General features: G+C 40.6%; 1 protein-coding gene across 1 annotated transcript in view; it reads right to left on the reverse strand.

The window, feature by feature from the left end:
* Positions 1-12,850, reverse strand: part of LOC120531521 (dynein beta chain, ciliary-like) — a 285,809-nt gene that overhangs the window by 254,147 nt on the left and 18,812 nt on the right. The window contains exons 8-10 of the mRNA XM_039756997.1: positions 12,636-12,807; positions 11,791-12,024; positions 10,794-11,027 (exon numbers count right to left, since the gene is read on the reverse strand). Coding sequence (XP_039612931.1) covers positions 10,794-11,027; positions 11,791-12,024; positions 12,636-12,807 — 640 coding nt within the window. The remainder of the gene's footprint in view (positions 1-10,793; positions 11,028-11,790; positions 12,025-12,635; positions 12,808-12,850) is intronic.

Here is a 12,850-nt window from a genome sequence, read left to right on the forward strand (position 1 = left end):
TCTTTTTCAAGATTCTGATCCATCCCTGGCCACCAGACACAGGATCTCACCCGTCCTTTCATTTCTGACATACCATCATGTGTCTTATGCAGTTGTTTCAACAAAAAATTACAACCTGGATGTGGGACAGCCACTCTTGCTCTCCACAATATATATCCAGACTTGCACACTTAAAGCTGCTCTCCTAGAGTAGTACGGCTTTAAATTTGGTTCTGTGATTTTTTGGTCCACCTTTATAAATATATTCACGCACTTGTGATAAAATCACAACTTTTGTACTCCACTGTTTTACCTATTCTGTCTGCAGTGGAGGATTCTCTAAAAAAAATCCATCATTAACACTTTCTCTGCATTTTCACTGTACCCATCTGCCTTTGGCAAAAGCAATCTGCTCAATGCATTTGCATTAGTGTGACTTTTTCCAGGTCTATACAAGATTTTATATTCATATGCTCTTAGCAGAGTAGACCTTTTCTGGATTCTGGGCGAAACCATCTGTGGTACAGGTTTCTTTTCATTAAACAACATTACCAGAGGTTTATGATCAGCATAGTTTGGGAAAACACATCCATACAAATATTTATGGAGTCTTTGGATTCTAAAAATCATAGCCAACCCCTCCTTGTCTAATTGGGAATATCATCTTTCCAACTGTGACAGGGTACATGACATAAACCCTACCAGTTTTGCACTACCATCATCCATTCTATGTGACAGTACAGCTCTGACCCCATAGGTAGAAGCATCTCCACAAAAGAACTAGCTCCTTACCAGTTGAGTAATGAACCAACACATTGATCACATCTCAGCAAGACCTTGGATTCTTGAAATGCTTCCTCTTGAGCTCTTCCCCAGGACCAGGATACATCTTTCCTTAACAGTACATGCAGTGGGGCTAATACATTTTTACTAAATTTGGACACTTCATTATAGTAACTGAGTAATCCCAAATATGCTGACATTACTAGGAGAGGGAGCTTCCATGATCGACTTAACACAAATTCCTGGCATCTAAAACATACCTTAAGTGTTGCACTTTGGAAGTCAGGAATACATATTTATTACTTTTGAGACATAACCCAGGCTGTTCTAACCCTGTAAATTTTATAAGTGTTCCTCATCAGTGTCACCTTTCACCAAGATGTGATCTAGGTACACAGCTACTGTACATGTGGCACACTTTGCAAAACATTGTCCATAAGCCTTTGAAATATAGCAGGAGCGGAGGAAACTCCAAACAATTATAGGAAACTTTCTTTTATGTGTGTTTATGATCTGAAATTTCTTGGACTGTTCATCCACTGTAATTTGCTGATAAGCATGACTCAAGTCGAGTTTGGTAAATTTATCACCCCTGGCCAATACTGCAAACAAGTCATCCACTCTGGAAATTGCATATTGTTCTAATGGGGCAACTTGGCTCACAGGCAATTTGTAATCCCTGCATAATCGAACTGTGCGATCCGATTTTAATAGGGAATGATTGGAGGAGCCAGAATATTTCACCAATGTAATAATTTCCTCTCCTGGTATAAGGCATGGACCTGGGTCTAAAAATTGTAGATGTACTGTAGCTATGTCTGCCACCTGAATAACTGTACCCTTCAGTGCACCCACCTTCTCCTTAAAGAGGTTAGCATGCCTTGAAAGCACTTGCTGCAAAGTCAATGTCTCAATTTGTATATTTTTAACTTCTCCCCTGTTCAGCTTAATCTCCTAAAGCCAACCTCTGCCTAATAAATTAGACCCTGCTCCTTCCATGATCACCAGAGGTAAGTCTCTCTGCTGCTGCTTGATATCTGACATTTGCATCAGTCACCTCCATTATGTTTATTGGCTCTCCAGTGTAAGTTTTCAGCACATTGTCAGTCTTTTGCAATGGAGAGCTAATAGTATCTTGCTTAAATAACTCTTTAAACTTTAACTCACTCATTATAGTGACACTACTACCAGTGTCAATCTCAAAGTGAACAGGTTTGCCTGTGATGTTCATTTTCACTTCAAACGGTTTCACTTGTTTTGTTATTACTCATAACACTGCACAGGGGAAATACTTGCTCCACTTGCTCCTCATCTTTTGTTTCTTTGTTTAACGTATGTGCACGGTGCTGTTTAGAACTCTACCCAGCTCATTTTTTCTTACTTCTACAAGCTTTCACTATATGCCCTACTTTGCCACATGCATGGCACTTCTCATGTTTAAACTTGCATTTTGATGGCATACGCTTCCTCCTGTTACATCTATAATAGCCTTCAGTTTGGTGGTGTCTCTCTTTTTTGGGCTTCAAATGCATTTTTATATTCCGGCTCCTAGTTTGTACATGATGGCACGCCACCTCCGGCACCTTTGCTTGCATATCCTGTGCATTCTTATTTGCAGTTTCTACTACAATTGCGACATAATCATCTTGCTTTAGCTCCCATCTTCAGATTAGAACAACACGAGTGGCTTGGAATCACCGCTGTGGCAGACCAGAAGAGTTCAAGGAAGAGAAAGTCAAAGCCCAGTGTTAAATGTTCTAAATATCATGCAACAAGCATGTTATGCAGTAAGCTTGATCAAGCAGAGGACAACCAGTTACTTTGCCCTTGGTTTACTAGACAGAGCACAGCAGCTACAAAGCCGTCTTGTGCCACTGCCATTAGAGATGGCAAATCACCGGCGAACCCAGTCATAATAGTATATGTATTTTCCCCATATTTGTTACAGCAAAATTTCCATAGTAACGAGAGGTATTTCTTAAATTTGAATACAAATTCATTCAGAGGAGAGAGATAGATAGATAGATAGATAGATAGATAGATAGATAGATAGATAGATAGATAGATAGATAGATAGATAGATAGATAGATAGATAGATAGATAGATTATTAATTCCAAAGGAAACTGCAGAGTTACAGCAGAAGACAAAAAAGGCACAATTATGCATAATACAAGAATTATAATAGTCTTAGTCATGCTAACAAGGTACAAATACACATAGAACAAGAATGAAATAAAAATAAATTGGCAAAGTGTATGTATTTACTAAGTGCAAAGTGATTAGAATGACACATAATTGTAAGTTACAGTTTTACGGTACACGATGTCAGTCAATGGCACAGTATAGGGTGGTCCAGATCTAATTATGCAATTTCCATTACGCTATAACTTATTAAGTTTATTACATAGAAAATCACACGAAAAATCCCGGACCATCGAGAAGTGTGTGAACTGACGACATGAAGAATTGTCTTCGCACTGAACTGGAATAATAAATCAAAGCCATCCAGACAATCTGGAATTGCATCATTAGATCTGGACCACCCTGTATATATTACCCATAGCACCATTGTCTGTTAAAATGTCTGCTTGACCAGCTCAGTACCATTTCACACACAGAAAACAAGACCACCCTGGCTGAGGAGTGACTCATTATAGAGCCTTATATAGAAATCCTTGAAGAAACACAGTTGTCTCAAATGTGCTCCTCTGTTTGCCCAAACCTTCATACGGGGGTGAGCATCATTGTCCAGGATAATAAGCAGTCTGCCGAGTGACCTCTGTTTTACCACTTTGTGTAGTGAGACCACCCTGACTCCCAAGATTGAACTAACATTTTTAATCAGTTTATTTACTACTAGCCGAAGCCCGCCATAGCATACAGCGGTGTAAGAATAGGAACGGAAAACGGTGAGAAAGGAATTCAGTATAATAAAGGCTTAGGAAACCATCGTTGCAGTATAACGAAAATAGCAAGGAGCAAAACCAATGCCAATGGTCGAGAGAGTACCTTCCTGTAGCAGGCTACAGAAAACATAGACATACATAGATAGACACCGCATTCAATGTGTTGCCCAGTCGACACGATGCTAATACAGGTAGACGTGGAAACCGGGTTTTCTGATGAAAAAACAATAACGTTTTAAACAGTATCGTTTACATACAACAGACTTTGGCGAATTGTTTAAATGCAATTATTTATATCCATTTATACACTAATAATGGCAATTATTAAATAATAATAATTATTATTATTATTAAATAATTCCTCCCATACAAGTAACATTTCTCAGACTGCCATCTTCCATCTCCAAAACATTTCTAGACTTCGTCCTGTTCTTACGCAAAACAGTACTAAAGTATTGGTTAATGCCCTAGTCAGCTCACATATAGATTACTGTAATGCGATTCTATCTGGTATCCCACAAAAACTTATCCATCGCTTACAACTTCTTCAAAATTCTGCTGCCAGGATAATAACCTGCTGTTCTAAATCCACTGAACATACTACACCTATTCTCTCTCAACTTCACTGGCTCCATGTTAACTACAGAATACAATACTAAATACCGCTCTTAACATTTAAAGCTCTCCACAACCTCACTGATCTCCTATAGACTGACACTCCTCTCGCTCACTCAGATTCTCATCTGCTGCTCTACTTTCTGTACCACACATCAAACTCTGTGCTATGGGAGCTCGAGCGTCTCTCATAGTGCTCCTCAACTCGGGAATTCTCTTCTCTCTCATATACATCAGCTCGATTCAATAACACATTTTAAAACTACCCTCAAAACTTATCTTTTCAAACTGGCATACCAATTGTGAATTTTGCACTGTTACTGCCAGTTATCTTTGTTTGTTTGCTAATTATTGCTGTTTGATTTAGCCTTCTCTTTAGCCTCAAGAGCGACGGTGGATGCGGAAGGAGGATTAGAGATGGCAGGCGGGGCTCTGTCGTGCATTCCCCATGACGCGAGAGGAGGGTTAGAGTGGGCGGGCAGAGCTCTGTCGTGCGTACCCCATGGTCGGGCGACTTGGTCGCTTATATATATATAGAGAAGCAGCCGGTATCGAAAAGAACAATGAAAAGTCAACATGGCTCTGAGGTTCATATGGACTGTAGCAGAGAAGAAACCGACTGAAACTGTGTTTGGTGAGGTGTTCGGTGCAGGCACATGAGCAGGCAGTACGCATGCCTCGAGAGCGAGGGTGGACGCAGCAGGAGAGTTAGAGTTAGTGGGCGGGGCTCTGTCGTGCGTATCCCATGACACGGGAGGAGGGTTAAAGTTGATGGGCGGGGCTCTGTCATGCGTATCCCATGGTCTTAGAGTTGGTGGGGGGGGGCTCTGTGAGTTGGCGTGCGTGGCTCTCTGTCTTGCGCTCACTGTCTTGCATGCCCTTAGTGAATTATATATATATAGATGTTGGCATCACCTGCACTAATGTCATTTCCCCAGCACACTATAGCTTTGAAAAACACTCTTGACATTACAGACTGGTATAAAACATATACAATAAGAGTGGCCTGCATATGCCAATTTACCTCAACTTCTTCAGGTAATAGAAGTGACTCTGACCCTTCCTGCATTCAGCCTCTGTGATGATACTTCACCTAAGTCTGTTATTCCAAGGCACCCAAAGTATTTGTACTGTATGTCCTCATCCCCTCCATATCTTCACCATCAATGGGCAGAGTAAGCTAGACACTTTTGAAGTCTTTGGTTATTCTCTTTGTCTTACTGATGTTGAGATGCAGGTGGTTCAATTTGTACCTTTTACCGAACATGAGTTTTGTGTATTTTGTTAATCAGCCGTATTTGGCTCTCAAAATGTATCGACATTGACTCCAAGATATTCAAAAACACATTTAAAAGTAAGGAGAAAAAAAAACTGCTACTGCTTCCTTGGTGTCCCTTCAAATCTTGGAAGTCCACCCATTTATTGGCATACACTGCCATCTGCTGGCGGCAAAAACTGCTGCTTTTTAGACTACCCTAAATGATACAAAGTGCTGTTGCTGTTATCTGAAAGAGTGAATCAAATATTAATGTTAAAGCTTTGTCTAAAACCCCAAAGCTCATTTTTAATTTAAACCTGCCTGCTAGTTTTACTTTACACAGATGTTTTCACTTACTGACAAATCTCCACTCTTGCCAGTTCCAGGATGAGGCACTGCAATGAAGACATTAAGCTGACCAGTGCAGGGATGCAGAATTAAAGTGTGAGAATTGTGAATTACTGGAGTGCTTTACCCATATGTCCCTAAAAGCAGGAGACACAGCCTCCAGAGTACTGATGCATTGGACACTACAGCCTGGACCCTCAGATGGAGCTAAAAAAAAAACATTCTTATCCAAAGTATGTCCGGGACACCTGCAAATTGATTGGGTGTTCCTTAGGAAGAGTGTTGTGGATTTAGGTTAAGCAAACCTTATGCCATGTATTAATGTGCGCATAAAGTAAGCTGCTCTTTCGCTACAAGGTAACTTGTTTGTAATAATAGATGCTGCAGCCATACTATCAATCAATTATCAATTACTATCAATTATCAATAACCAGACTGTCAATTTAATCTATGAAATCTCTGGTCTTTGGTGCAGCTTGCTATTTAGAGGATATATAACTACTAAATTACTTTTTACAATGAATACTATCAAGATCCATGAAACTACAACACAATTCTTTACATACATTTTCTATAACTGGAGCACAGGAAGGCTAAGTGACTTGATTTGGGTCACACTTTTAAGCAGTGGTGGGGATGATCTATAAAGTGAGATTTTCAGTCAGGTACCATTGCGACTAGGCTACTAGGTCAGATGCTTTTAGAGCAGTGACGAGAGTACAGAACTTGTATTTACAAGTGGCCACTAGGGGGCAATGCCTTTATCATCTCACAGTTGCAGAAGGTCTGGTGGGCTTAGGTGAAGGAAAAGATGATGGGCTCAAGGTCTGACACTTTGGAGGGACATTACATTTATCAACTGTAAATGCACAAATCTCACAATCCCAGGATTACCGGTACATTGACTTGTAGTGGAGACGTCAATATGAAAGTTGCCTTCAGTCGTTTGTTGACACATTATGGCAGATTACTGGAGTTAGGATATATCAGATAATAGATGAAAACATCGGGAGTAGAGGAAACTGTGGTTACACTAACTGGTAAAAATTACCTTACTAGAACAGTAGTCAGAGCAAACAATGTTGTATGTGTTCTAAACTACAAACTAAGGATACCACATGGCAAAAGACTAAGCATTTACTGTTTCCAAAATTCACTTTGACCAGATGGAATGGAAAAGACAGCCAGAGCATTAAATATTCAACACATTCAGTTTGAATTTGTTCACCGCCTGCATCTCACCCACAAAGGCTTTTTGCCATGTGATTTGCTTTTGACCCTTTGTGTCATCAGTGTTCCCTAAAAAGTCCAGAGTACTTTAATCCATGTGCTTTTTGCTTGCCCCCGATACCTCCTATGTTTCCTGTGTTTCCAACTTTCAATCTATAAAAGGTAATTCCTATCCTACCACTTATTATTTTCTTGGATCCCTGTCTCATAGTCCTTTTCAATGTACTCTTTTCATTGAGCACTATTACTGCAACACTGACTTTACTTTTGCAATGGAAGGACCCCATTTCTATTCTCCCCAAACTCTAAAAGTCATTCTTTTCATAATCTAGTTCTTTAAGAACTGTCTGCATCTTAAATTAACAAGGTATTCATTTCTATTATCAAGAAGTCTGCTAGGGGACTGGATCTCTGTGGTATTTATATTAGCTCTCTCTCTTTGCTTTCTTTTCTTTAGGCTCAGCTGGATGGTTTGTGTGGCTACTCCCTCTTGGCATATTCTCTGTCTTTACTTTCTTTGCACTATTCACAGGACTATATATGGTCTGGGACAGGTGGTCAATGTATGGGATAGGGTCCCTTTAATGATTTTTAATGATCTTCTTCAATGATCTTCTTTAAGTAATGAAATGAGTCCTATGTTATTTCATATATTCCAATACAAACCTGAACACAAAGTGAGAAACGTAATCCTAAAGCTACTCTCCAGCAATGGTGTCAACACTTTACATTAACATTCACTTTGATATCTCAAAGGAAGGCACTACATTTGTCAGTTCAAGGTTTTCTGAAAATATTACAAATGAGTCCCCTGATAAGATACGGGTAATAAATTGTTACATACAGCTCTGAGATTAATTAGCCCTGCCCACAGCCTTGAAGCAGCCACTCTGGGGATTACAAGTGTGACATTTGTGATTTTATTGGCTAATGGCCGAAATTGGTAAAGCTGCAGATGACAGATTTGAACTGACATTTAAGCAAAAAAAGTACCAGTTCCCTTTTTTCACGCTGATGTAATAAAGCTTCATCGCAGAAATATCAGACACTGTGGTAAGAAAAATGAGGATTGACACTTCGAAGGTTAATGAAGTGGAATCCTGGCAGCCTTTATTGATATGCGATAGTATCAAATGATTAACTATCTCATTAAAATTAAGGAACCTTGGAGGCCAGTTAATTGCCAGATGAACAGATCTTCACTAGACAAATCTGTTATGTCGCTCTCATTTGCTTCGCAGACTGAGGGTGGACGGCTTAGCGAAGTGGAACTATCAGAAAATCTGGAACGTGTGGGGCAACAGACTGCATTTCATGGACGTGACCCTCTCTGAAGGCAAAAATGAAGGAAAGTGAGCACATCAAAACTGGCTTCACTCTTTTCACCACAGACAATGTAGGTCATTTGCTTTTCTTCCCCTGTTGTATTCTTAAAGAGTATGCAAAATAAAACTATGCACATACTGTATATTTCTTATATACATTGTAGCATTGTGTTATTTTCAAAAATTTGGAACTCTTGCTTTACTTCCTTACTAAATTCACTTAGCATACTGGGTTTTAGGGTTCCCCCTTCTAAGCCACATTTAAGTAAGTAAGTGTAAGTGGAACCCATTCTTAGGTATCCTTTAAATACTCATACTCAAGTTAGGGTGAGAAGTGTGCAGTGGTACAGTGCGTTGCCACAACCACCACACGACGAAACAGCTTGGGATCCCAGTTGGCAACCCCCCAGGAAACATGCGGCCTAGTCCCACACTCTGGAAATTATTGTCTATCTGCTGCAGACAGGTGTTACGTGGGTGTCCCTTTGGCCTGGTCCAGCCATTCGGTTCCTCAACAATGAGGATCCTGCCAACCGAATCACCCATCAGGGAATCGAGCCACATGGCCATAGTGCCATAACTGATGATTCCTCACAATGTGCCTCATTTGGAACTCTGTCTGCAACCGCTCATTCCACACAAAGTCAAACCAGCAGTACCCAAGGATTCTCCGAAGGGAAACAGTACCAAAGTAGTCTAGTCTTCATCGCAGGCCATCGGATAGTGTTCATGTCTCACAAACATATTGCAAAACCGGAAGCACCAGGACTCTAAAGATGTGAAACTTCATCCTTTTTCAGAGATATAGGGAGTCCCACACACCCCTTTCTAGCGTGTTTCTGTACCCTACACCACTACCAGCCCGAGGCTGAGTTCCACATCACTACTATTTGATGTCCTTGTAAAGCATGTAAATGGTGTGCTTTTTGTTCACCTGGATCCTATTCAAAGTCCTGCGTCCTTGGCACATACCCCACTAAACCCAACCGTAGATAATAAAGTATTTTAAGAAGTATGCCCACATAGTTTCTATATTCCACCCAAAATATACCATTCAAACCTATCAACAAACCTTAAAGTAACCACTTACACAAGCACAATGCTTATGATACATTTAAATTTAAACAATAATCCAATTAATCTCAGATTTCAAAAATACTGCATTGCTTAAGTGCTTACTAATTGAAAGTGCTTTTCCATGACATATTCTCAAAACCAAACATGTTAATCTGATCTGAAAGCAATTCTCCATTTTACTGACAATGAAATCTATCCCAATGTTGATTCCATTTTATGGTTTGACAACAGGGAACCTCAGCAATTAATACAGAATACACAATGCACTGTGCAGGCATGATCAGCCATGAAAAAACATTTTATTAGCCTACTGAGATGGGCAGAAGCCCTTTAACCTTTTACTAATGTGAACTGGACATGAGAACTCCATTCAGCAGTCTAACCATCCCTTAGATCATAGAGACATGAGACTATCGTGGCAGCATTGAAACAAAGAAGAAACCATCTTTAGAAAAGGAACCAGTTCATTGCAGTGCACATTCAGGCAAACATCCACAACCAATCATTAAATTTAGAAGTGCCTGGCCTGGAATCAGATGCAGGGCTCTGAAGATGTGAGGTAGTAGTACTTGCTACTGTGCCTTAATGGCACCCCATGAGAAAAATTTTAGATAAAACTAGGTGGCTTCGTCCCCTGCTTGCTTCGCTCGCCAACCCCAGGCCTGCGCCACGCAACAGCCACTTCGTGTGTCTGCCGCTTGCGTAAGTGAATTTCACTTTCAACAAAAAGCAAATCTTTGAATTCTTGAGGATACACCTCTTCATTGGAAAGAAACTCTACTTTTCAGTGATGGCAACATGAATTAGACCATCTACAAGTCTCAGACTTAAAGTTTAAATCGAACAATATATTCAATCTCTTTTCGCTGTTCCGTTATTTCACCGAGTAATAATTTCTCTTTACTATCATTTTTTTGAGACTTTCAAATTTTGGTACTTTCATTATCTCTAACCTGCTCTGTATGTGTATTGTACCAACATTTTTGAATTCTTTGCAACGTTCTACTTTGTCATCTACGCTTTGTCTTTTATTTTCGGCCCCAGGTGTGGTTAAATATCTTGGCACAAAATCTCGTCTCGCGGGACGTGAAAGAATCTCTCTGAAAAAGTCACGTCTCGTTCCAGGCTAAAAAGTCAGGATTTTTTTATTATAATAGAGAGACAATTGTGTGAGAGGAGTATTTACAGTTTAAGGGGAAAAATGACATTCTGGACCTAGGTGCCTTTTATTACTATCAAGGAGTAGTAAGTCAGAGATAAGTTTCCTTACCTGGACCCCAGCTGTGATACAGGCATCTGCTAGCTGGGATTTTATGAAAGCCTGTGGCTGAGCCGCCCTGGCATGAGAGTTTACTTGAATGACTCTAGAGCTGCTTAAGTGGGCTGCAAGTCTCACCAGTGGCATGGATATCCCAGCACAACCTTCTCCACACAGCAAGGTATGGCCAACGTAGTGAGGGCCAGAGAGGTTGCGGGTTAGCCGACACACCAGCTCAATAGTACTCTGCCAATAAAAAAGAATACCAGTAATTAAAATAGTGTGTAAGGAATACAGTGTTCACCCATCACTTTCTTGGCAATAGTATCATATAAATCATTTTATGTGTGTTAATTCCTAGTATACACAGCCATTCATATAAACCGGGGAATTGCTAATGCAAAGCAGTTTCTCGTACAGGGATAGTTTAAACTCACTAATCAATCAACACAACTTTAGTCAGTGCAGGACACCGATGGGAACATGAAGAGAGCAAGAGAAGTGTTGGGGTTTTGGATTAAACCCGCAGTGAGCCTCTTGGTTTATCCTATAATAACTGGGAAAAATTACACCACCTTAATCAGCGTATGCTCCCAAACTCCTCCTCCTCCTCCTTAGCTGAGAGTGAAATAGAGAGCATGAAGCCCAGAATACCTCCAGTTCCTCTCGGGCCTAATTTCACCAATGTGGCCTCCGCGGTAAAGCAATGCATGAAATCGATACGGCACTTTGTTTTATAAACCCTTAATTGCATTTTGAAAACAAGCAACGTAAATGCTCATAATGAAACGAGGTAAATTGCCCTTAACTGCTGAAGTTTTTTAATAAGCAGGACGTAAATGTTTGCAATTTGCTGGTTGAGAGAGCTCCCTAATGTGTTTGATTGCAAACATGCGGCGCCTGATTGCAAACACAGACGCCACCCGGCTAATGACCATGTGCCCTGCCCTGTTGTGATTCGAGAGAAGCCTCTGATGATAGTGGAAAGTGAAATGCTTTGAGGACGCACCCTGTAAAATGAGATGGTCATCCGTGGGTTGGTCTTGTTGTACTCTCTCAGGGCCTCCTGCAGCTGCGCCCTCAGTTGACCTTCCTCAGAATTAGGCTGGTATCCATCAGGAGGAGCTTTTCCATCAGGCACTTTGTGTTGGTGCCACTGCATGGGGGCTGCTATCATGAGTCCCCCTTCGCATTCAATGACATTGCTGAACAATAACTGATCGGAGCTGGTAATGACTGAGATCTAGTAGGGAAAACGATAAAAAAAAAAAAAAAAATCATAAAAGTAATGACTCTGCACATTTGTGTGTCTCAAAGTGCTTTTCAAAACATGTCATCCATTAGCCGCTTGCTATAGAGCAAATCAGGTCACACACCCTAATTCAGCAGAAGAGGAGCATCGCCATGGCAACTTCTAATGGCAATACAACTGAGAATAGTCTCTGCTGTCTACTTGTCAGAATTTGAGAGGCCAAAAGAATTCCGACAAGGCATAAAATTTTTATACTCATTAAGGGACTGTCACCTTGCTCAAGATTGCTTCCTACCTTGTGGCAGATGCTGCTGAAATAGGACTCTGTACCCACACACTTCAATTGACTGATGAGATTGTAGATGATTGATGGATAAGTGCAGGTAAATGTTCAGTAAGGTTAATGAATTATGAATCACAGAATTGCACATAATGACCTCTCACCTCTACGCAGGGTGTGAACATTCAGAGTGATAAACTGCTAACTGACACTTGGAGCCCAGTAACTACAAACGATTGTCTGATCTCTGGTGGGCTTTACAAATCTGGAACTGTACACAAGCATAACATAATGAGAAGTAGGGTTCCAGTCTTATACTAACCTGCTCCTCATCCTGGAAAACTTTCTTCACTGCTGCTGTGTATTCTTGCTTGTACCTGCTATAGTCCACTTGGTTGACCATACGATGGCCGTAAACCCACTCACACTCATGTTTCCATAAGCACAGGAGTTGTTCAGAGGAGGTCTCAGGACCCAGAGACAAGCAGAGGTATCTGTGGTGTGGAAGAGAATTTTTTATTTGGCAAACTCCTGCAG

Source organism: Polypterus senegalus, chromosome 6, assembly GCF_016835505.1.
Source record: "Polypterus senegalus isolate Bchr_013 chromosome 6, ASM1683550v1, whole genome shotgun sequence".
Taxonomy (NCBI): domain Eukaryota; kingdom Metazoa; phylum Chordata; class Cladistia; order Polypteriformes; family Polypteridae; genus Polypterus; species Polypterus senegalus.